General features: G+C 45.6%; 1 protein-coding gene and 1 long non-coding RNA gene across 2 annotated transcripts; one reads left to right on the top strand and one right to left on the bottom strand.

Annotated features, from left to right (window-relative positions):
* Nucleotides 1-1,899: 1,899 nt before the first annotated feature.
* Nucleotides 1,900-24,962, top strand: LOC124288449. The gene is made up of 24 exons (XM_046724967.1): nt 1,900-2,018; nt 3,414-3,560; nt 3,876-3,962; nt 4,128-4,181; nt 5,603-5,750; nt 6,395-6,530; nt 6,764-6,824; nt 7,290-7,395; nt 8,230-8,327; nt 8,578-8,698; nt 9,338-9,466; nt 9,984-10,096; nt 10,833-10,954; nt 11,296-11,414; nt 15,809-15,941; nt 16,886-17,010; nt 17,270-17,380; nt 17,756-18,335; nt 18,692-18,816; nt 20,610-20,753; nt 21,179-21,295; nt 22,040-22,228; nt 23,806-23,992; nt 24,621-24,962. Exons 2-24 carry the CDS (start codon nt 3,450-3,452, stop codon nt 24,895-24,897), a joined length of 3,393 nt encoding a protein of 1,130 aa, XP_046580923.1. The 5' UTR covers nt 1,900-2,018; nt 3,414-3,449; the 3' UTR covers nt 24,898-24,962.
* Nucleotides 4,396-16,302, bottom strand: LOC124288450. The gene is made up of 2 exons (XR_006901456.1): nt 16,240-16,302; nt 4,396-4,432 (listed from the first exon to the last, which is right to left on the bottom strand). It is a non-coding gene; the product is annotated as an uncharacterized LOC124288450 (long non-coding RNA).
* Nucleotides 24,963-26,505: the final 1,543 nt, after the last annotated feature.

Here is a 26,505-nt window from a genome sequence, read left to right as displayed (position 1 = left end):
AGAGATGCGGGTATATATACACTGACTATTTCTGTGTAACGCATCGACCATTGACCGCAGACCGCCGGTCATAGCGAATACAGCTTTAAAGGTACCTCTGATCTTTCTTCCCAATACGGCATTGAACGTCGGAGAAAGTAGGTAAATATCGAAGTCTGCTAGAACCCATGTACTAGTACTAGTACTTTCTGACAGTAATCACGGGTCATCTAATCAACCATACTTTCACATGTCACATTTCATGTGTTTATGAGGTGTTCTGTGTATCTTGTATCCTTCCAAGCTTAAAGAGTTGAGTCGCATGTTTCTTATTGTTTAGTAAATGAACATTATATTCTGGTATCTCTTTTATACATCGTCTTGTTACATTTTATAATGAAAATGTTTTGGTTTTTAATAACCTTCCCTATCCATAAAGGTCATCGTAAAGATACGGATGACCCGTCTAATTACAGATGTCTTACCGTCACTCCTGTATTAAACGTTTAGAAAGGCCTCTGAAGAACAGAAATGAAGAGTGGGCAATCAAATCTAAAGGCTTTCCCAAGCCATTTCAATTTAGATGTAGGAGAGGTGCAGGTGCAAAAACTACTACTTGAAAGCATAGGTTATCTAAACGAAAGGCAATCTCCAGTTTATTGCGCTTATCTCGATAGTGAGAAAGCTTTCGGGTTTGGCTTAATGGTATATTTTCAGATTGTAAAAGTTTGGTATTAATTGACAATAATGGAGACTATCATAAACTTCAATGAATCCATGTGTAAGTATTGGCGGTTTTACGCCAAATGTGTTTCATATCAAACAAGGTGTTGGTCAAGGTCGCGTCCTATCACCATGATTATTTACGATGTATATCAATGACGTGTCAGGGCGTGGGTTGTATCTCCAATGAAGTAATACACCCGCCATGCATGTTAGCAAATGATACTTCTTTGTCAGGAAACTGTCACGACGGACTGCAATGTGTGATTATTGTTATATGAACATAATGGTGGTTTGTTTTAACCATATTAACAAAAACATTAGAACATAATATATGAAACACTCGGATTTTTCGTCAATACACATTATAATCATGGTCTATACGTTTGTGGTCTAAATCTTTTCCCTGCTGTTCGTATAGGGGAAAGTGGAATATGGCAATGTAGATTATAAGCTTGCATTGTAAGGAGTAGACTGTCATCTAAGGAATACGAAATGTTTGCAGTTATCCCAGGATTGTCTAGACGCAATTCTTCCGTAATGAAACATAATGAAAGACTCTGTTGTAAGATCATTTGGGGAAAACCGGATCTCATTTCACTGAGAGTATTTGTTATGCCTGAGCACTTGCAGTTTATAATGTGGCACATGTGTACATTGTATTGTAAAAGATCTATGTGTGTATATATGTATTGTATATTATGTTATGCTGTATATTATGTAATATAAATCATGTTTTAACCATGCTTCTTTCATCCTTGGCTTCGCGTGACTAAGCAGCTATCTACGATGGTGCAATTACAAGGGTTTGTCTGTAAAAAACAATTTCAATGCGTACATATGTCTGTAATTACTTGCACCTATATTACGAGGTAAATACCACTATTAAAGCATTCAAGCTCCACCGAGTCGCTGGAACCCGCACATCGGACACTTACATATCTACCCGTGGGCAGCCCGCACTGGGCACACGCACCTACTTCCCAATACAGTCCTTCTATAAATATTCCTCCATAGTCATTATGTGGCGATTGTTATTTGTAATAAAAATCTGAGGAATTTGGATTTTATCATTTGCAGGTGTTTGGGGGTCCAATTAGAGCATTATCGACAAACACAACCATTTAAACTGTATTATTATGTTATGAAGTTCTTTAAAACAGTTATTTTTTATTTCTTCAAATAAGAGTATATAAACATTTGAAGTTGTTGTATATCTACGTGTTCTGTGGATCGGGGTGAGCTAAGAAGCACGGAGTCTGAAGACGTGTTTGCTACAAGTCGCTGTGGTTGGTTCTTCTTTGTGTTCGAGAGTTGTAAGCTGAATCTTTTCTTGTGTTCGAGAGTTGAATGATGAATCTATATCTTATGTTCAAGAGTTGAATGATGAATCCATATCTTGTGTTCGAGGGTTGAAAGATGAATCTTATCTTGTGTTCGAGAGTTGAATGATGAATCTATATCTTGTGTTCGAGGGTTGAATGCTGAATCTTATCTTGTGTTCGAAAGTTGAATGATTAATCTACATTTTATGTTCGAAAGTTGAATGATGAATCTATATCTTGTGTTCGAGAGTTGAAAGATGAATCTATATCTTGTGTTCGAAGGTTAAATGCTGAATCTTATCTTGTGTTCGAGAGTTGAATGATGAGTCTATATCTTGTGTTCAAGAGTTGAATGCTGAATCCTATCTTGTGTTCGAGAGTTGAATGATGAATCTATATCTTGTGTTCGAGAGTTGAATGATGAATCTATATCTTGTGTTCGAAGGTTAAATGCTGAATCTTATCTTGTGTTCGAGAGTTGAATGATGAATCTATATCTTGTGTTCAAGAGTTGAATGCTGAATCCTATCTTGTGTTCGAGAGTTGAATGATGAATCTATATCTTGTGTTCGAAGGTTAAATGCTGAATCTTATCTTGTGTTCGAGAGTTGAATGATGAATCTATATCTTGTGTTCAAGAGTTGAATGCTGAATCCTATCTTGTGTTCGAGAGTTGAATGGTGAATCTATATCTTGTGTTCGAATGTTAAATGCTGAATCTTATCTTGTGTTCGAGAGTTGAATGATGAATCTATATCTTGTGTTTTTGAGAGTTGAATGATGAATCTATATCTTATGTTCGAGAGTTGAATGCTGAATCTTATCTTGTGTTCGAGAGTTGAATGATTAATCTACATTTTATGTTCGAGAGTTGAATGATGAATCTATATCTTGTGTTCGAGAGTTGAATGATGAATCTATCTATCTTGTGTTCGAGAGTTGAATGATGAATCTATATCTTGTGTTCGAGAGTTGAATGATGAATCTATATCTTGTGTTCGAGAGTTGAATGATGAATCTATATCTTGTGTTCGAGAGTTGAATGATGAATCTATATCTTGTGTTCGAGAGTTGAATGATGAATCTATATCTTGTGGTCGAGAGTTGAATGATGAATCTATATCTTGTGGTCGAGAGTTGAATGATGAATGCTTATCTGTTCACGTGTTCGTTGTTTCTAATCAAAGGCTGACTGTCGAATGAGAAGTTATAAATTTATCCGTATGACTTGTTCGAGACGTTCTGTGTCAGTTGCACGTATTGATGTGTAGAGGGTAAATTCTTAATGATATTTGTTCAGTCCTTTTGATTTCCTCGACGACATGTTTGTTGGGTGCTAAATATTTCTTCGGTTATATTTTGTTTTTTATGTGTGTTGTTTTATAGTTTGAACGCTTCGATTCTTCCAACCTCCTGAACGTCATGAAGTTCGGCTTTACCGTCGCCGTAGTCGTCGTTGTTGTTCTGCTGTTGACGCATGTGGAGTCTAAACGACGGACCAGGAAGAGGAAAAACAGGCCAAAGAATTATGTGGTTTGTAACCCGAAATAGTTCTATTGTTGTAAAAATGTTTTTATAATCTATATGTTATGAGACATTTACCAATGTGAAATACTATATCATTTATAATAAATATAATTAAAACGGGCGTTTACGTCAATAATTTTATTGAACGAAAATTGATATAAGTTAAAACTATAAATTAGCCCTTTGGCATAACTATGACAAAATTGATGATAATTAATGATAAAATTGAGTAGCATTTCCCATACGCACACGCACTTGCACACTCACAACTACACTTACTACAGCTGCTACATGTCAATGAACTAATGTTGTGTTTCGTAGCTGCCACGTTATGAGGAGGCTCCAGGCGTCCCTGACTACGTCTCCAACTTCCTCGTCCACGGTGTCGTTGACCACTATCGCCACCCGGTGAGTCAAAGAAACACCCCAGCCCTATCTCTCCCGAAATCGCGATTACCGTAAATGTTCACGTGAATGGCTAACCTATGTATGACAGTAAGCCACGTCGGCGTATATCGCCTGTTATCATGTGCAGTGTCATGTTTATGATGATAGTTATTATTTCCCTGACAGCCCAAGGTCAACCACAGAGACGGTGGGGCTAAGGAGGCGGAGATACAACGCGAGGTAGGAGGCGACGTCGGATAACGTCACTGTTGATGACGTTGTTAACAGTTAACATGTGGTAGCGTGTGGTCCTGTGCACAGAGCTCAGGTCACAAATCAGTTGAAATTAAGCAAGCTCGAGCTCGGGGAGTCCTTGGATGGGTGACAGTGTTTGGCTACTTGACTACTGAGAGTTTCTGGGACGTTAGTCCTGTCCCACAACGAAGCACATGTACAGAATTGCCTCTGTTCACCCAGCAGAAAGTGGGTACCTGGTGGAAAAGTCATGTGACTATAACCTTCTAGTGCCTAACAGGCAGCTTGGGTTATCCGGGGTTTAGTCTCTATTCGCCTACATCTCAATTGGTATTTTGATGTATTCGTAGGTAACATAATACATTTGTCCTGAAGATCCCCCATTTAGGGCCTCGTCGCGGCTGGTCACCTTACCAAGTTGAAGTGAGATTCTACCATGCCTTCAGTAAATACTGAAGTCATTCAGAGGTATATAATCACGTTATATACCTCTGATTTTCCAGTACAGTATGTATTTTTTTTAATCTTAATAACACGGCTATGGTACAATGGAGATAACATTATAATAGCTCTAAATTTTGTGTTTAAAACTCCCGCTACGCGTAGGGTTTTTCATTCAAATTTAGAGCTATTACAATTTCGTTATCATCATTTAATTCTCCAACACAGTATGTTTATCTGCTAAATGGACATCTGCACAAGTTAACTTCCTTAATACTAATATGATATGACGTGAATTTATGATTTGATGTGAATATCATTGTGATCGGAAAATGACAAATAACAGAATAAATAAATAACAGACAAATAACAGAAATTAATTCTTTTTGTCCTTCAACTACTTCAACTAGAAGAGTCCGCTTTTAGATCATAGGGGTGCCACTAGTTTACCATTGCGAAATCAAAAGTCAACAGACCATGAAATGTTGTTTTAAGACTGTAGGTGAATTGGGATGTAGGCGAAATGAGAACATGCCTTATTATCCGAGGTAATAATGTGCTGTGCTGTTGATTGTTAGAGCTATGAACATACCTAGTGTGGAGTTTGGCGCTATATAATGGACACATTATTATTGATGTGCATCATGATATCATTTTGTTAAAGTCTTTAAGCGAGAAATGACACCTGAGGCAAATTATTTAAACACGTGTTTAGTTGTTTGACAATTACAAACAATACCTTTTGGGTGTATAGAAGTAAAAACTGCCAAAAATAATTCGGCTAGACAATCAAGTCCCGTTTAGTCACATGAAGCTTGTTTATTAAAGGATGAATGAATCCCAACTCATTCAGCAGTATTACAGCTATATCTCTGCCGACTAAAAATAATCCAGTCAACACAATCTATATAGACTTGATATGGGCTTGAAATAATCACATTCTCGTTTGTTCCTGTAACATGAAGACGTTTGAGATGAAGCGACGACAGCACGGTGAAAAGGGGAAGAAACGTAGCGTGACGTCACAGCTGCTGTCTCGAGAGAGACGTTTCGTTGATAGCAAGTCGCCAATCTGGACCAATGGAATTGTGCCATATGAATTTGGCAATATTAGTACGTATTGTACTTAAACTGTAGTCCTAAAAAGCAATTCACCTTTCAATGTGTAAACAGTGTTTGACCTGCACATCGTTAAGTGTTTCAAAAGTCAGCTGACAATACTTCAGAGGAGCCTCTGTATAACGCTGCTTGTATACCTGTGTCACTGTGTGTCTACGCCGGGTTCGATTCCCCACATGGGTACAATGTGTGAAGCCCATTTCTGGTGTCCCCGCCGCGATAAGGCTGGAATATTGCTAAACACTCACTCACTCACTCACTCACTCACTCACTCACTCACTCACTCACTCACTCACTCACTCACTCACTCACTCACTCACTCACTCACTCACTCACTCACTCACTCACTCACTCACTCACTCACTCACTCACTCACTCACTCACTCACTCACTCACTCACTCACTCACTCACTCACTCACTCACTCACTCACTCACTCACTCACTCACTCACTCACCACTCACTCACTCACTCACTCACTCACCACTCACTCACTCACCACTCACTCACTCACTCACTCACTCACTCACTCACTCACTCACTCACTCACTCACTCACTCACTCACTCACTCACTCACTCACTCACTCACTCACTCACTCACTCACTCACTCACTCACTCACTCACTCTGTGTCTACAGCCACCTCCCAGCAGGCCACGGTTCTCCGAGCCATCGCCACCATAGAGGAATACACCTGCATCCGCTTCTTCGTGAAAGGTTCCCCCGGATACAGCGTCCCCCACACTAACTACCTTCTCTTCATCAAAACATCGTCGTAAGTCGTACCTCTCATCAGTCTTATTAAAGCAACGATATAACCATACATAATGCTACGAATTGATACGTATCATGCTACGACAAATGAGTGCTGTGTCACAGGCGGATCCAGAGATGGGTGGGGGTCCTGAAAGTTAATTAAAGTACCATTGAAACTCTCGTGCAAAATGAAGTGTGCTCCCCCTCACAGTACGTGTGGTGCTGACTGTCATGCTGTTGTTGTTGTTACAGTTGCTGGTCGTACATCGGGATGCATCACGACCCACAGTACATCTCCCCCTGCTACAACTTTGTGAGTAGGCCAGAACCACCCTAACAACAATCACAATCCATTGCATGTCTCCAGTCCATTGGGACGATGGGGTACCCTAGCAACAATCATAATCCATTGCATGTCTCCAGTCCATTGGGACGATGGGGTACCCTAGCAACAATCATAATCCATTGCATGTCTCCAGTCCATTGGGACGATGGGGTACCCTAGCAACAATCATAATCCATTGCATGTCTCCAGTCCATTGGGACGATGGGGTAGCCTAGTGGTTAAGCGTTCACGCCGAGAACCCGGGTTCGATTCCCCACATGGGTACAATGTGTGAAACCCGTTTCTGGTGTCTCCCGCCGTGATATTGCTGGAATATTGCTAAAAGCGGCGTAAAACCCAACTCAATCACTGACGCACTCACTCACCCACTCAGACGAGTAGAAACTACAGTTGCATACATGTGCGTTTGTACTGAAATGTTGTCTATTTCAGTTAACCGTTCTGCACGAGATCATCCACGCGCTTGGAGCATGGCACGAGCATCAACATTACGAGCGACACCAGCATCTGCAGTATTTACCCAACAACGTCCAGAGCGGTCAGTCCCTCTGATTGCTAGCTTCCGTATGTTTGCGTGCGTACGAGCATGCCCGCGTGTGTATGAGCGTGCGTACGAGCATGCACGGGCGAGACAATACATGTATTTGGGGGTTTCAAGGTGTTTTGGTGGTTGGGGGTTACTAATACCATTAGTTGCAGTTGAGGAGTAGTAGTAGTAGTAGTAGTAGTAGTAGTAGTAGTAGTAGTAGTAGTAGTAGTAGTAGTAGTATTGTAGAACTAGTTGCAGTAGAAGTAGTAGCCGTAGTAGTAGTAGTAATAGAATCAGTAGAAGTAGGTCTGTAGATCTAGTTGCGAAAGTAGTAGTAGTAGCAGCAGCAGCAGCAGCTGTAGTAGTAGTAGTAGTAGTAGTAATAGTCGCTGCAGTAGTACTTTACCGTAGAACTAATTTTGATTGATTGTGTTTAGTTTTTTCAGCTGCTTTTAGCAATAATACGTCGGGGGGAGATGCGCTTCACACACTGTACGTATGATCGGGAAATCAAAATAGGGTGTGAGGAGCGAACGCTTTAACCGCTAGGCTACCCCCACCGCCCCAGAAGTAGCAGTAGTAGTAGTAGATCTAGTTCAGTAATAATCGTAGTAGTAGCAACAGCAGCAGCAGCAGCAGCAGTAGTAGTAGTAGTAGTAGTAGTAGTAGTAGTAGTAGTAGTAGTAGTAGTAGTAGTAGTAGTAGTATGGTAATAGGAGAAGTAGTGATTATAGTGGTGGTGATGATGATGGTGATTATAAGCTGTAGTAGCAGATGGGGGGGGGGGGGAGTTATTATCATCCGTCTTATCATCCTTGTCGTAATCTTTGCAATCATACACAGGTCTGGAGAATAACTTCATGCTGCCACCAGAATCCTGGAAGGACGACTTTGTGAACCTCCCTGTGGATCTGCAGTCAGTCATGATGTACGGAGACTATGTGAGTTCAGCTCTATGTTCATTTACACCACCGTTCAGATACAAATTAACCCCACTAACGGAAAATGGACCATTTATCTTCTGTGATGTAACAAATAAACATTCCCTTGCTTTGTAAAGGTAACTTGTGGACTCACCAACAAAAAGTATAATGGTCAATCTCTCAAACTGATAATGCGAGATTTGAGGAGGGATCAGTTTGGCAACCGATGTTTTATATATACTTGGAGCCATTCAATTTCTTCTTTCAGGACTTCTCCAAAGACAGATCCTCGAGGAAGACACTCGACCCGTATTCCGACGACGTCGCAGAGACCCGTGAAGACTACTGGATCGTGATGCACGAACTCACCATTGCCTATCAGTGTGCTTGTAAGTTGGAAATACAATGACAGTGTGCTTGTAAGTTGGAAATACAATGACAGTGTGCTTGTAAGTTGGAAATACAATGACAGTGTGCTTGTAAGTTGGAAATACAATGACAGTGTGCTTGTAAGTTGGAAATACAATGGCAGTATGTTTGTTAGTCGGACATTGCATTTCTTTGTGTTTATCAGCGGAACATTACCTGTGTTTTGAGTGAGCGAGTGAGTGAGTGAGTTTAGTTTTGCGCCGCACTCAGCAATATTCCAGCTATATGGCGGCGGTCTGTAAATAATCGAGTCTGGACGGGACAATCCAGTGATCAACAGCATGAGCATCGATCTGCGCAATTGGGAACCGATAACATGTTTCGACCACGTCAGCGAGCCTGACCACCCGATCCCGTTAGTCGCCTCTTACGACGAGCATGGGTTACTGAAGGCCAATATTCTAACCCGGGCCTTCACGGGTAACCTGTGTTTTAAAGTAGGTCATTGCCAGTATACTTTTGTAAGGTGAACATCGCCTTATTTGTGTGGTTTTTGTATCTTGGAAAACAATATTCATGTTGTATATACACGTTTAAATGTCACATGTATACCATCCCTCGATAACACAGATTGTAACTGATGTCTATCTCCCGTGTAGCCAGGTGCCCTGGGTCTCCACCAGTCTGCTCCAACGGAGGCTACCCCGGCATCTACAACAGCTCATGCACCTGCATCTGTCCTAAACTCCTCGACCCTGCAACATCGTGCACTACACTTCAGCCAGGAGGTACAAACACACTTATAACTCTCGACATTCTACTCACAGTCATGTGTTTCTCATCTAATATATTTGGCAGAATTCAGCTACCATTATTTGCGCCCGATACTGGTTCTCAATTTCTCTGCATTTAACACCTTCGTTCTGTGATACTAATAAGTACTCCATCGCAAATCCATCTTCAGTTTTGAATTCCATTAAACTACGAAATCAATACTTCACAAAGAATTTCTCTAGCACAAGAATAAAATGTAATGTGCCATCTATGTTTAGCACCTGACTTACATCAGGGGTATTTATGAGCATAAACTAGAGATTAATATATGTTAATGTCCGCCAGTAAGTACATCCCACACAGTTGTTCTCATAAGGTTTGTTCTACCTTCGGACACACCATGAAGTCATTCCTCAGATTCACTGCCCACACAGTTACCTCCCTTATTGACGTACAACACTCCTGTCAGACGCAGGACTGTTTAACGTCCGATATATTGTATAATGCTCCACTACATGAGATGGCTTCCAGTGCAGGGTGGTGTGTACTCGCTGACGCCCTCCAACCCGGAAGTGCAGTTCTCTACCCCGGGTGCCCCCGTCACGGGTGTTCCAGCCAACTCAAAGTACATGTGGATCTTCTGGGTACGTCCATGTCATCGGTTCATTTCACAGAACTTACAACATTCCCTTGTATATTTACATGTACAGATCCGTGAAGATCCGGGTTAGAATTGATCTTCAGTAACCGATGCTTGTCGTAAGAGGCGACTAACGGGATCGGGTGGTCAGGCCCGCTGACTTGGTTGACACATGTCATCGGTTCCCTATTGCGTAGATCGATGCTCATGCTGTTGATCACTGGATTGTCTGGTCCAGACTCGATTATTTACAGACTGCCACCATATAGCTGGAATATTGCTGAGTGCGGCGTAAAACTAAACTCACTCACATGTACGCCATCTATCTTTGCGGTGAATTTTATGTTTTCTTCCTACTACAATGAGAGAAGCCTTGATGGTATAGCGTTTCTCGTCACGTAGTTCTTTTTACGATATTTTCAACATATGTTCTCTTTAACTTGGACATAGTTATATCTAGGAGAATGTGTCTTTTTCCTGATGGCTATTACTGATGTTAAGAAACCCGACGGAATCACGTTCGGTCGTGACGTTAGTGTCTGGGGTTTGGCTCCACACATGACTTCACCGTTAGTAGCTGTTCTCGCTAAATGTTGCTGAAACCGGCATACACGTTTTAAAAATAATTTCAGAGCCGCATACAGATCCCTCGCTGATTACAAACATCTTATATATCTTATCTGATGCTTACTGTGTCAACTATTGTTTTGAAGCTAAGAACAGTTTATCCGTGATTGCAGGCGCCCAAGGATGGCTCCAAGATCGTGGTGGACATAGAGAATGTATTGGTAGCAGGCAGTAGCTCATCCTGCGTCTCCACGCTCCACATCTCCAGGGATCTGATCGGCCAATCAGGCAACGAGTTAGTATAATCTGTCTTCTACGACAGCCTTATGGTTCCGCTTTGGTAGCCTTTATTGACATACAGTGAATTATATACATTCTCATTATCAGAGATGTCAAAGTTCACCTTGGCATCACGACAGTGACGAGGCGACATGACATGACACGACAAGTTACATTGATAAAGAAAGTCATGTCATGACACTTACTGACATGGCAGGGAGAACGATAGCCAGCGAGAGGTTAGGCTGGACTTTTGAAATATGATATAACAAACTGACCACATATTGAACAATCATCTGATATTTCAACATTATATGTATAGTATCTGTCATGCAAAGAAAGTGTGTTTTTCTGCAGGTACTGCGGCTCTGGGTATGGTCAATCTATTATTTCCCTGGGCAATGTAGTGGCCATCGAGCTGGACGCCGGCACCGCCTCCAACAGCTACATCAAGGGTAACGCAACCCTACAACCAGGTAACGCCCAATCTGTAGATAGGTTACCAATACCTTGTAGCCAGGTAACTCCCACCCTGTAGCCAGATATGGGTTACCTGGCTACAAGATATGGGTTACTTGGTTACAAGGTGGGGGCAACCTGAGGTGGGGTTACTGGCTGACTAGAAGGTATGGGTTACCTGGCAGCCAGGTAACTCCCACACTATAGCCAGGTAACCCATACCTTGTAGCCAGGTGACTCCCACCCTGGTAACCCATGTGTAGCCAGGTGACCCCCACCCTGTAGCCAGATAACCCCACCCTGTAGCCAGGTAACCCTCGCCATGTAGCCAGGTAACCCCCACCTTGGAACCAGGTAACCCCCACCCTGTAGCCAGGTAACCCCAACCCTGTAGCCTGGTAACCCCCACCTTGTAGCCAGGTAACCCATATCTTGTAGCCAGGTAACCCATACCTTGTAACCAGGTAGCCCCCACCCTGCAGCCAGGTAACCCCCACCCTGTAGCCAGGTAATGAGAAACATATCAGTGAATCTCCCAAGCGTGATATTGATGAGTGTTCTGACAAACCCATATCTTGTCGCCAGGTAACCCATATCTTGTAGCCAGGTAACCCCAACCCTGTAGCCAGGTAACCCATATATTGTAGCCAGGTAACCCCCACCTTGTAACCAGGTAACCCATACTTTGTAGCCAGGTAACCCCAACGCTGTAGCCAGGCAACCCCCACCTTGTAACCTGGTAACCCATACCTTGTGACCAGGTAACCCCAACCCTGTAGATAGGTAACCCGCACCCTGCAGACAGGTAACCCCCACCTTGTAACGAGGTAACCCATATCTTGTAGCCAGATAGCCCCAACCTTGTAGCCAGGTAACCTAACTTGTAGCAACCTTGTAGCCAGGTAACCCCTAACTTGTAGCCAGATAACCCCAACCCTGTAGCCAGGTAACCCCAACTCTGTAGCCAGGTAACCCCCACCCTGTAGTCAGGTAACCCCAACCCTGTAGCCAGGTAACCCCCACCCTGTAGCCAGGTAACCCCAACCCTGTAGCCAGGTAACCCCCACCCTGTAGCCAGGTAACCCATACCTTGTAGCCAGGTAACCCCAACCCTGCAGCCAGGTAACCCATATCTTGTACCCAGATAGCCCCCACCTTGTAGCCAGGTAACCCCCACCTTGTAGCCAGGTAACCCATACCCTGTAGCCAGGTAACCCCAACCCTGCAGCCAGGTAACCCCCACCCTGTAGCCAGGTAACCCCAACCCTGTAGCCAGGTAACCCCCACCTTGTAGCCAGGTAACCCCAATCCTGTAGCCAGGTAACCCGAACCCTGTAGCCAGGTAACCCCCACCTTGTAGCCAGGTAACCCCAACCCTGTAGCCAGGTAACCCCCACCCTGTAGCCAGGTAACCCCCACCCTGCAGCCAGGTAACCCCAACCCTGTAGCCAGGTAACCCCACCCTGCAGCCAGGTAACCCATATCAGTGAATCTCCCAAGCGTGATATTTGATGAGTGTTCTGACAAACCCATATCTTGTCGCCAGGTAACCCCATCTTGTAGCCAGGTAACCCCAACCCTGTAGCCAGGTAACCCCCACCCTGCAGCAAGGTAACCCCACCCTGTAGCCAGGTAACCCCAACCATGTAGCCAGGTAACCCCAACCCTGCAGCCAGGTAACCCCCACCCTGTAGCCAGGTAACCCCAACCCTGTAGCCAGGTAACCCCCACCTTGGAGCCAGGTAACCCCACCCTGTAGCCAGGTAACCCCAACCCTGTAGCCAGGTAACCCCCACCTTGTAGCCAGGTAACCCATATCTTGTAGCCAGGTAACCCATACCTTGTAACCAGGTAGCCCCCACCCTGCAGCCAGGTAACCCCCACCCTGTAGCCAGGTAATGAGAAACATATCAGTGAATCTCCCAAGCGTGATATTGATGAGTGTTCTGACAAACCCATATCTTGTCGCCAGGTAACCCATATCTTATAGCTAGGTAACCCCAACCCTGTAGCCAGGTAACCCCTATATTGTAGCCAGGTAACCCCCACCTTGTAACCAGGTAACCCATACTTTGTAGCCAGGTAACCCCAACGCTGTAGCCAGGCAACCCCCACCTTGTAACCTGGTAACCCATACCTTGTGACCAGGTAACCCCAACCCTGTAGATAGGTAACCCCCACCCTGCAGACAGGTAACCCCCACCTTGTAACGAGGTAACCCATATCTTGTAGCCAGATAGCCCCAACCTTGTAGCCAGGTAACCCCTAACTTGTAGCCAGATAACCCCAACCCTGCAGCCAGGTAACCCCCACTCTACAGCCAGGTAACCCCCACCCTGTAGTCAGGTAACCCCAACCTTGTAGCCAGGTAACCCCAACCCTGCAGCCAGGTAACCCCCACCTTGTAGCCAGGTAACCCCCACCTTGTAGCCAGGTAACCCCAACCCCAACCCTGCAGCCAGGTAACCTGCAGCCAGGTAACCCCACCCCTGTAGCCAGGTAACCCCAACCCTGTAGCCAGGTAACCCCACCTTGTAGCCAGGTAACCCCAACCTGTAGCCAGGTAACCCGAACCCTGTATCCAGGTAACCCCCACCTTGTAGCCAGGTAACCCCAACCCTGTAGCCAGGTAACCCCCACCCTGTAGCCAGGTAACCCCCACCCTGTAGCCAGGTAACCCCACCCTGCAGCCAGGTAGCCCCCACCCTGCAGCCAGGTAACCCCCACCCTGCAGCCAGGTAATGAGAAACATATCAGTGAATCTCCCAAGCGTGATATTGATGAGTGTTCTGACAAACCCATATCTTGTCGCCAGGTAACCCATATCTTGTAGCCAGGTAACCCCAACCCTGTAGCCAGGTAACCCCCACCCTGCAGCAAGGTAACTCCCACCCTGTAGCCAGGTAACCCCAACCATGTAGCCTGGTAACCCCAACCCTGCAGCCAGGTAACCCCCACCCTGCAGCCAGGTAACCCCAACCCTGCAGCCAGGTAACCCCCACCCTGCAGCCAGGTGTATTGATGCCCTATATCTTGTCGTCAGGTAACCCATATCTTGTAGCCAGGTAACCCCAACCCTGTAGCCTGGTAACCCCAACCCTGTAGATAGGTAACCCCCACCCTGCAGACAGGTAACCCCCACCTTGTAACGAGGTAACCCATATCTTGTAGCCAGATAGCCCCAACCTTGTAGCCAGGTAACCCCTAACTTGTAGCCAGATAACCCCAACCCTGCAGCCAGGTAACCCCCACTCTACAGCCAGGTAACCCCCACCCTGTAGTCAGGTAACCCCAACTCTGTAGCCAGGTAACCCCCACCTTGTAGCCAGGTAACCCCAACCCTGCAGCCAGGTAACCCCCACCCTGTAGCCAGGTAACCCCTACCTTGTAGCCAGGTAACCCCAACCCTGCAGCCAGGTAACCCATATCTTGTACCCAGATAGCCCCCACCTTGTAGCCAGGTAACCCCCACCTTGTAGCCAGGTAACCCCAACCCTGTAGCCAGGTAACCCCCACCCTGCAGCCAGGTAACCCCCACCCTGTAGCCAGGTAACCCCAACCCTGTAGCCAGGTAACCCCCCACCTTGTAGCCAGGTAACCCCCAATCCTGTAGCCAGGTAACCCCAACCCTGTATCCAGGTAACCCCCACCTTGTAGCCAGGTAACCCCAACCCTGTAGCCAGGTAACCCCACCCTGTAGCCAGGTAACCCCCACCCTGTAGCCAGGTAACCGCCACCCTGCAGCCAGGTAGCCCCACCCTGCAGCCAGGTAACCCCCACCCTGCAGCCAGGTAATGAGAAACATATCAGTGAATCTCCCAAGCGTGATATTGATGAGTGTTCTGACAAACCCATATCTTGTCGCCAGGTAACCCATATCTTGTAGCCAGGTAACCCCAACCCTGTAGCCAGGTAACCCCCACCCTGCAGCAAGGTAACCCCCACCCTGTAGCCAGGTAACCCCAACCATGTAGCCAGGTAACCCCAACCCTGCAGCCAGGTAACCCCCACCCTGCAGCCAGGTAACCCCAACCCTGCAGCCAGGTAACCCCCACCCTGCAGCCAGGTAATGAGAAACATATCAGTGAATCTCCCAAGCGTGATATTGATGAGTGTTCTGACAAACCTATATCTTGTCGTCAGGTAACCCATATCTTGTAGCCAGGTAACCCCAACCCTGTAGCCTGGTAACCCCAACCCTGTAGCCCGGTAACCCCAACCCTGTAGCCAAGTAACCCCAACCCTGTAGCCAAGTAACCCCAACCCTGTAGCCAGGTAACCCCAACCCTGTAGCCAGGTAACCCCAACCCTGTAGCCAGGTAATGAGAAACATATCAGTGAATCTCCCAAGCGTGATATTGATGAGTGTTCTGACAAACGGGAACAAGTATGACACCGATACTATCTTCAGCTGATGACTGGTGCTACGACCTCAGTGACAAGGGAGAGACCTACAACGACAACGTCAACGTGGCAGTCACCAACGCCGCCTGCCTGCCCTGGTCCCAGGCGTCCAGCTGCGAATATTACCCAGCTGAGATGACGTGAGTAGCCAGATTTACCCCTGCGCTTGGGGCTGATTTCTGTGCTGGTCGGTTTTCACTTTGGGGAAGGGTTGTAAGTTCATCTGGGCAGTGGGGCGGGCTGGGAATTACCCTGTGGCGGTGGTGGCTCGTTTGGTACAGTTTTCAGACAAGCCACATCTTGCCGTGCAGAGTTACATCCCTTAGATAAGTAGAGGGTCGTTAATTCGTCCATGATGCGATCCTTGATTTGTCAGCCCAATACCCGGACTTTAGGGGTTCACAGAATGATATGTTCACTCAGCAGAACAATGGGTACCCGGTGGAATAAGTCATGGGACTATAGCCTCCTAGCGCCTATCAGGCAGCCTGGGTTATCCGGGGTAATAATGTGCTGTGCTATTGATTGTTAGCGCTATGACTGACTGACTGAGTTTGGTTTTACGCCGCTTTTAGCAATATTCCAGCAACATCACGGCAGGGGACACCAGAAATGGGCTTCACACAATGTACCCATGTGGGGATTCGAACCCGGGTCTTCGGCGTGACGAGCCAACGCTTTAACCACTAGGCTACCCCACCGCCCCTTTAGCGCTATGAACATACCTAGTGTGGAGTTTGGCGCTATATAATGGACACACTATATGCGTCTGCGATAATCGGTATTTGCCATGTCTGGAATTTCCTCTTACACGAGGCGAAAGTATTGTCATGAAACGACACACCTGTTCCAAACAGCAGGTTCGAATCCCGGATGGGGCTCAACTAAAAAAAGTGCTAGAAGTTGTACTTTACTAAGAAAGTGTAATCCCAAATATAACATGTTACATTTGACCAGTTTCTAAATGACACTGTGCGATAATAGCCTCGTACCATCTCACACGCTGAACATGATGTTGTCCGTTGTGTCTCGGTGTATGTCGATAGACTTGTAGTTGATGTTGTGACGACGTATTCTCCTTCAGCCTCATGGCCGACTACAGCGGCAACAACTGCAGGAACCCCGAGGGGGTGCTCCCCCAGCCTTGGTGCTACACCTACATCGGCGAATTCAGCTGTGAGATCACCTTGTGTGATGTGTGTCAGTTCGGTACGTTCTGTTGTTATGCGCTCGCGCACGCACGCACACACAAAGCACACACACAAAGCACAAAGCACACACACACAAAGCACACACACTACTCTAAACACATGCCTCACAACCACTACCTCAGGCACGCACACACACGCATTCCCCGTTCATACACACTTACCACACCAACATCCACCCCAGGATCCTCCAACCCAACTGCCCTCTCCCGCCTTGAAGCCAGCAGTTAACCAAGAGATGTCACATGATGTTGTTTCAGGCAGGACCTACGACAGCTACGACAACTGCGACGAACTCATCGACAACAACGCGGACTACTGCAGCACACCTACATCACAGTTCAGTTGTCGAAAAACATGCGAAGAGCAGGGTATTTAATATAATAATTATGTCTTTACTAGCCTATCTTCGCAGTGACTTAGTAATGTGTGACGGCGCTTTTAACACTGATGTAGCCAAATCACAGCGATATCCAGAGGATTGAGTGTCATATGGTAGCCGTCCAATAAACCATGTCTTGAACCATTGAGCTTCCACGCTGTCACTAAGCTTCCGATAACTAACGGGGATAACTAGAAATGCAATAAGAGATAACATGTAGGTATCGGCCGTCTACAAATTAGCCACTGAGTCGATCACCTGAAGCCAGGTAAGTGACGGTTGCTGCTTTATCCCGTCTAATGTCACAGGTGAAGACGTAAAACAATATCTGTGGGGAATCAGCTTTGTGTCCATCTTTTTACAGCAACTCCAACGACAACAGCGTCTACCACTACTACACCAACAACTACTTCGTCCACCACTACTACACCAACAACGACTTCGTCTACCACTACTACACCAACAACGACGTCGTCTACCACTACTACACCAACAACGACTTCGTCTACCACTACTACACCAACAACGACTTCGTCTACCACTACTACACCAACAACTACTTCGTCCACCACAACTACACCAACGACGACTTCGTCCACCACTACTACACCAACAACTGCTACTTCTACCACTACTACACCAACAACTACTTCGTCCACCACAACTACACCAACGACGACTTGGTCCACCACTACTACACCAACAACAACTACAACAACAGCAACAACTACAAAGGTGACAACAACGACCTCACCACCTACGATGAGGGTGTGTCCGTCTGGCTACACTCAATACGCCGGGGATGGTCAGTGCTATAAATTCTTCACCTCTAAAAGGAATTACGGCCAGGCCAAGAGAACGTGCTCCCGGGACGGGGGCGAAATAACGTCTGTTGAGTCGGCCGCCGTCAACTTGTTCCTAGTCCAACTCAGAGCTGCCGCAGGGTAAGTCTGTCTGATCACCGCGTACCCCGGGGGCTGCTACATATGTACATATGACTGGACAAAGGCACGATGGCTGTGTGTGGCTGACTGATCCCTACAAGAGTGGGTGTTAAAGCAAGTGAATGACTCCACGCTTCAAATCAGTACACAGCTTCGTCTCTCCCAACCAACCACCCCACCCACCACTTAAAAAGTGCCCGTGTGTCACTGTCTACCTTGATAAATATAGCACGTTACGTTAGGTTGGATTAGGTCGCCAAACGGTGAAGCAGGGGTCAGGGGCGGTAATCTTCCCTAATGAGGATTTCGTGTACCGATATCTGTCCAGGTGAGCTACAATGGTTTCTTTCTCTCAGATTTTCCTCTTCTCCGATGTTTATCAACGCCAAGTGGAACAGGAAGGATCAGTACTGGTTCTGGGTGCCCCTGGGGAGGAAGCTCAAGGTCGCCAGCTTCTACACCAACTGGGACTCCAATAACCGTGAGTCTGGACAGGAACTTGTCCACCACTGAGTTTGTTAATGTTTAAGAAAAGCAAGATTTATGGATGTCAACTTCTTTATTGTGAATAACACGACGTTTCGGTGTGTATGCTTACTCCTTCATCAAGCCTACACTCCGAAACGTCGTGTTATTCACAATAAAGAAGTTGACATCCATAAATCTTGCTTTTCTTATGCATTCCACTTCTAAATGCCCTTCAAAGATTGTTAATGTTTGTTTGTAAACGGCAGCAAAATTCCAGCTACATGGCGGCAGTGTGTCGATGATCAATGTTGGACCAGACAGTCACATGGTTGTATTGGGTATTACGAAGCCACGAACTGAGGGTACGGTGACATACAAACTGTCATGTCAGCTAGCCCGACCGGCCTATCCAGCCAAGCTTCGTTTGCCTCGGAGTTATTTAGCGTATGAACCCAAATGGCCCAGTATGAGAGTTCAAATTGTAAATCCTTACGTAACTATTTTTTATCTGTCTGGGAGGCGGTTAAAACGGAGTAGGTTTGTATCCACTGACTCGCAGATAGAGGAAGAGTTTAAAGGTGATTTTTATTTGTGGTTTAAAACCGTACCCAGTGATACTCCGGCTATATGGCGACGGTCCGTTAGTACTCTTGTCAGGACTAGACAACCAGTGATACTCCGGCTATATGGCGACGGTCCGTTAGTACTCTTGTCAGGACCAGACAACCAGTGATACTCCGGCTATATGGCGACGGTCCGTTAGTACTCTTGTCTGGACCAGACAACCAGTGATACTCCGGCTATATGGCGACGGTCCGTTAGTACTCTTGTCTCGACCAGACAACCAGTGATACTCCGGCTATATGGCGACGGTCCGTTAGTACTCTTGTCTCGACCAGACAACCAGTGATACTCCGGCTATACGGTCCGGCTATATGGCGACGGTCCGTTAGTACTCTTGTCTCGACCAGACAACCAGTGATACTCCGGCTATATGGCGACGGTCCGTTAGTACTCTTGTCGGGACCAGACAACCAGTGATACTCCGGCTATATGGCGACGGTCCGTTAGTACTCTTGTCTCGACCAGACAACCAGTGATACCAGTTAGTACTCCGGCTATATGGCGACGGTCCGTTAGTACTCTTGTCTCGACCAGACAACCAGTGATACTCCGGCTATATGGCGACGGTCCGTTAGTACTCTTGTCTCGACCAGACAACCAGTGATACTCCGGCTATATGGCGACGGTCCGTTAGTACTCTTGTCGGGACCAGACAACCAGTGATACTCCGGCTATATGGCGACGGTCCGTTAGTACTCTTGTCTGACCAGACAACCAGTGATACTCCGGCTATATGGCGACGGTCCGTTAGTACTCTTGTCGGGACCAGACAACCAGTGATACTCCGGCTATATGGCGACGGTCCGTTAGTACTCTTGTCTCGACCAGACAACCAGTGATACTCCGGCTATATGGCGACGGTCCGTTAGTACTCTTGTCTGGACCAGACAACCAGTGATACTCCGGCTATATGGCGACGGTCCGTTAGTACTCTTGTCTCGACCAGACAACCAGTGATATGGCGACGGTCTCCGGCTATATGGCGACGGTCCGTTAGTACTCTTGTCTCGACCAGACAACCAGTGATACTCCGGCTATATGGCGACGGTCCGTTAGTACTCTTATCTCGACCAGACAACCATGTGATTGACATCATGAGCATCGACCTAGCAATTGGGGTGGGTTGACAGTATAGGTTATTGATGTAGTTCATAATGACACGGATAACGTCGTTGTCCCCAGCCGACGGCCCCGACGGTGGCGCTGCTGCGAAGATCAAGTGTGTGTTGATGGAGTCAGCGTCTGAGGGGAGTCAGTGGATCCCCAGAAGGTGTAACAAAAACTACTTCATCTGCAGGACCAACACCGTCTCCGGAACCCCTGATTGTCAGTATTGTGTCCACCTTACCTATATCTCATCCCGAATCACCAAATACTCATTTCCTGTGCTTGAAATAAAACCACCAAACACTAATATCCAGCCGAATCTAATACAGCTGTATCATTAAAAACCAAGCGCCAAAAAATGGATACCGATATTGTTTTCATAAACTTTAATTTGAAAGAAAATATGCTTTTTAATTGTTGTCTGTGTAACAAACTCACATTCCAGCAACAGCTTGTAAAACATAATCTCTGGCTGTGTGATTTGGGGCTAAATACACTTGTTCAGTGAAGACCCAGTGTGTTTGAAATGTTGTACATGCGGTCGAACAGGATCCAGAGTAACCACCCTACCATCGCCATAACGTTTCAGCCTTGATAACGTACCTGTTGTTCAAAACGGTGATAAACCCAGCTCTGTGTTCCAGCCAAGTGCTGTGACTTCCGGTCCGAATGTCAGACGTTCCTGCACGATGATCCCGCAATGTGCAAGAAGAAGCTAGCCAAGAGCTGCCCGGCAACCTGCGGCCAATGCAACCCTAACGGTAATGATGTTCCCTCGTCAGTTATCAAAGCGTGTTCTATTGATATCTTAACCTGTATCATTGTGGGAGACGTAAGGGACTGGTAATGTTCACGTGATGTGTGAGCGTGCGTGCGTGCGTGTTCGGGGGCAGGGGGGTTGGGACATGTGAAAATGACACATAATTCTTTGTTGAGGATGGGGCAAAATCTCTGTATTTATATATTTGTATAGATATGCTTTGAATTCACAGGATGTTCTGAAAATAGGATACCCGTGAAGCTCCGGGTTAGAATTTTGATCTTCAGTAACCCATGCTTGTCGTAAGAGGCGACTAACGGGATCGGGGTGGTCAGGCTCGCTGACTTGGTTGACACATGTCATCGGTTCCCAATTGCACAGATCGATGCTCATGCTCTTGTTCACTGGATTTTCTGATCCAGAGTAGATTATTTACAGACTGCCGCCATATAGCTGAAATATTGCTGAGTGTGGCGTAAAACGAAACTCACTCACTCTGAAAATAGGAAATGGCAAACCCTTGAGGACCCATACCAGCACTGTTTTGCATAGTTGCCGCATGTGTTTTGAGACCATGATTTAGAGCGTCATAGCAAATAGTATAAGAACCACCATGTTTAATGTTTAGTAATGTTTGGTTATATAGCTGCTCTTGTCCACGAGTTCAATGTCGGTTGTCAACCAGAGAGAGATTCCTATTGCTACTTGTCTAATACACGTTGTACACCCTTCATGTTCACTACAGATATCACGTGCACGGTGCCCACACCTGCCGCTGCTGACCGCGTGGCTGTGAAGGGGTCCCAGTCTCAGCTGACTCCCGGTCAGTTCGTGAGGTACAGGTGTAGGAGGCGGTATGTCCTCAAGTCCGGGGCGCTGAGGCGGGCGTGCACACTGACGGGGGCGCTGACGGATGACGCTCCAGTCTGCACAGGTACCGTGAATAGTCATAGCACTAGACTACACTCGCCGACTAACCACAGACTGTCACAGGACATGTAGTTGCTGACGAGAAATGTCAGTCATTCACAAGCAATTACTATTGATGAGAAATGTCAGTCATTCACAAGAATAATGTCATCATTTACAAGCAATGGCATTCCATTGACGAGCAACGACGTCCTCTCACAAGCAATCACTATCCTATTGACGGGTAATGTCATTAGTTTACAAGCAATCACTATCCTGTTGACGGGTAATGTCATTAGTTTACAAGCAATCACTATCCTATTGACGGGTAATGTCATTAATTACAAGCAATCACTATCCTATTGACGGGTAATGCCATTAGTTTACAAGCAATCACTATCCTATTGACGGGTAATGTCATTAGTTTACAAGCAATCACTATCCTATTGACGGGTAATGTCATTAGTTTACAAGCAATCACTATCCTATTGACGGGTAATGTCATTAGTCATTCCCATTGACGGTAATGTCATTAGTTTACAAGCAATCACTATCCCATTGACGGGTAATGTCATTAGTTTATTCCTATTGACGGGTAATGTCATTAGTTTACAAGCAATTTACAAGCAATCACTATCCTATTGACGGGTAATGTCATTAGTTTACAAGCAATCACTATCCTATTGACGGGTAATGTCATTAGATTACAAGCAATCACTATCCTATTGACGGGTTATGTCATTGGTTTACAAGCAATCACTATCCTATTGACGGGTAATGTCATTAGTTTACAAGCAATCACTATCCTATTGACGGGTAATGTCATTAGTTTACAAGCAATCACTATCCTATTGACGGGTAATGTCATTAGTTTACAAGCAATCACTATCCTATTGACGGGTAATGTCATTAGTTTACAAGCAATCACTATCCTATTGACGGGTAATGTCATTAGTTTACAAGCAATCACTATCCTATTGACGGGTAATGTCATTAGTTTACAAGCAATCACTATCCTATTGACGGGTAATGTCATTAGTTTACAAGCAATGACTATCCTATTGACGGGTAATGTCATTAGTTTCATGACAATCCATCACAAGCAATGACTATTGAAAAATGACTATGGCCAGCCATATAGCAATGACTATTGAAAAGTAATGGCCGCCATATAGCTGGAATATTGCTGAGTGCGGCGTAAAACTAAACTCACTCACTTACTGATGAGTAATGACAGCCATTGACAAGAGTAATATTATTCATTCACAAGTAATGACTATGTGTTGACGATTAATGTCAATCATTCTCAAGTAATGACTATCTACTGATGAGTAATGTCAATCATTCACAAGTCATGATTATTATCTACGATTAATATCAATCATTCACAAGCAATGGCTCTCTGTTGGCGAGTAATGCCAATCATTCACAAGCTAGACCCTCCACTGACAAGTAATGGCGTCTATTTGCACGCAATCACTATCGAGTCAGTCCAGTAAACGTCATTTGATGAAAAACATAAAACATCTTTTTTTAAATTTCTTTTTAAAAATATATTTTAAACGTTGATTCAGATCATAACAGCATCTTTTCCTCCTGTAGACATATCCAACACCGTGTCGAGCGTGAACGGCCGTAAACTGGAGCCTATGCTGAACTTCCCGAGCGACTTCCAGCTGTACGGCAAGCCCGTCATCAAGCGCCACGGTCGGGTGTCGCAGTGGAAGGCGTTCTGTGCCACGAAGGGGGAGGTCGTCTTCATGGTGCTGAGGAACGAGAAGAGGAACAGGTCAGGCTTGTATTTCACATTTAATAGCGGGTGGATGGGTTGGTTTGAAGGCCGTTTCAACACAAGTTCAGTAATGTCTAGGCGTTGCAGCCTTGTGTGAAGGGAGAGATTTTATTGGTTTGCTTGTTTTAATGCCGCACTTAGCAGACACCAGACAATCCAGTCATCAGCTGCATGAGCATCGATCTTCGCAGTTGGGATACGATGACATGTGTCTACCAAGTCAGCGAGCCTGACTACCGATCTCTTCAGTCGCCTCTTACGACAAGCATGGGTTGCTGAAGATCAATTCTAACCCAGATCCTCACGGTGATGACACCCAGACCAGAGATCAGTATAATGTTGACAAATCTAGACACATTATAAGGGCGAACTTTCGATCACAGGCCGTGGAAACCCAACTCTGCAAATCGAACTGCGACGTGTACGACCGTAATCAAATTCAATTGACAGTTAACAGGTGAACAATTGACTGGCCTTTGCACGTGTTTGTGACAGGTGCCACCGATGGGACTTGATATTCCCATCACTATTTGATAGTGGTCTATAAACTGATGCATATAAGTCATGTGGCCGAAATCGTAAAGTGTACAAACAATTATATAAAAGATTTTGTCACTATTTCCAGGTCAAAGATCGTCGGCGTCAACAAGGTGAAGTGCATGAACGACCGCGTGATGACGTGGGATGTGGACGAGAGGGAGCGTATCACGGTGCAGCCTGGGGATTTCCTGGGAGCGGGGGACCAGGAAGGGGGACATCTCCAATACAGCTGGTGTGACGGGGGAAGGAAGATGACGTATAGCACGTACACGGAATCCGAGCTCCGACCAGGGTTAACAGTGGTTACGGAGGGCAGAGAATGTCTCGTTATTGAAATGGATGCTGTCATCGTTCCTCTGTAAATAGGGGCAGCCATTTTGTTACTGTGTATCACACGTGAACGGAAATAAAAATGGACTGTCACAAATTGGAGTTAATTATATTTGTTTCTAGCTGTCATCCCTTTCTTAGTGTCCCCAATATAAGATCAAGTATGAGCTTACAATAACCCGCTCCCTGCTCAACAACGAGAATGATATATCGCTAACACATGACATGAATACACCAAAGTATATACCTTCATGGTTGTAGTAAATAGCCATAAATCATAGCACGGTCCAGTCTCAGTTAACATGGTCAGTGCAACACAGTTGTATATTGATAGGGACGGTGGGGTAGCCTAGTGGTTAAAGCGTTGGCTCGTCACGCCGAGGATCCGGGTTCGATTCCCCACATGGGTACAATGTGTTAAGCCCATTTCTGGTGTTCCCCGCCGTGATATTGCTGGAATATTGCTAAAAGCGGCGTAAAACTAAACTCAGTCAGTCAGTCAGTATATTGATAACCCGATACCAGTAGGGCTGCGCAATATAACCGGTTTACCGGTATTTACCGGTTCAGACATGAAAACGATACGTATTGCGATACGCTCATCGAAAACCGGTATTTTGACATGCATTCGGAAAACTTCGTAACACTCGGAAATCTTCGGATATTTCCGTTTTTGAATTGTTCTTTTCCTGTTTCATTAGTGCCAAATGTTACTTACATTTTTATTTTGTCATGATTAAAAGTTTTTATTAAAGGTTAATCAATCATAGTGATTTTGTTGTGTTTTTGCTTTATAATCAAGCATTAACTCGATTATAAATAGTTTTTGTTAAAAAAATAATTCTTGCAATATATTGCAATACATATCGCAATATATGCTTCCGCATCGCAATATATCGCATATGAAAATTCTCTGCAATACCCACCCCTAGATACCAGACACAAATATGTTATGTTCATATAGCTCGCTGTCTGAAGCCTAAATTGAAGGAGTATAACATCAGCTGATTTGTTTTTTCATTTTCGAGCTTAGTGACTGAGTTAGGTTTTACGCCGCTTTTAGCAATATTCCAGCAATATCACGGCGGGGGGAGACCAGAAATGGGCTTCACACATTGTACCCATATGGGGACTCGAACCCGGGTCTTGGGTCTTCGGCGTGACGAGCAAACGCTTTAACTACTAGGCTACCCCAGCGCCCCTCGAGCTAAGTAGGTGACGTAATATTACATGATCTCCGAAATGTCCTGTAGTGGCTGGGCTCAGGTCCTTATTTCACCCTAGGGGAGGGGGTAGTTGGGGGTGGGGTCATTTAGGGTCAAAGCAGTCAGTATATAGTGGATCAAAAATGCTCGGAAATGTAGTGCTCTGATCCCGACCCTCTGAATGATGACGTCAAAAACGGCGGCCATGTTTTGAGTTGAGGGATTGTCCCTGAGTGATGACCACTTTTGGTCGGTGGTCATAGGTGACATCATAGCATCGTCGGACCCGACTGGAACATCACGTGATCACTCCCTTGGGACGTGTGTGACATCACAAACTGACAGCCACAACCGTGGTTTCATAGGGTAGTCTAATGGTTCGTGTCTTGCCGGCCATATCAGTTTTTGTGGGATCACAAGATGACCGGCAGAACG

The sequence above is a fragment of the Haliotis rubra genome, unplaced genomic scaffold (genome assembly GCF_003918875.1).
Source record: "Haliotis rubra isolate DU_JTF1 unplaced genomic scaffold, ASM391887v1 Scf418, whole genome shotgun sequence".
NCBI classification, from domain to species: Eukaryota; Metazoa; Mollusca; class Gastropoda; order Lepetellida; family Haliotidae; genus Haliotis; species Haliotis rubra.
This window is presented reverse-complemented; position numbering and strand designations above follow the sequence as displayed.

What these genes read in the sequence shown, in the direction of transcription:
- LOC124288449 (XM_046724967.1), top strand. Translation starts at nt 3,450, where the DNA reads ATGAAGTTCGGCTTTACCGTCGCCGTAGTCGTCGTTGTTGTTCTGCTG. An exon ending in TCTCCCCCTGCTACAACTTT is followed by an intron (nt 6,825 to 7,289) that starts GTGAGTAGGCCA and finishes TGTCTATTTCAG; the next exon opens with TTAACCGTTCTGCACGAGAT. An exon ending in GTGTGATGTGTGTCAGTTCG is followed by an intron (nt 17,011 to 17,269) that starts GTACGTTCTGTT and finishes ATGTTGTTTCAG; the next exon opens with GCAGGACCTACGACAGCTAC.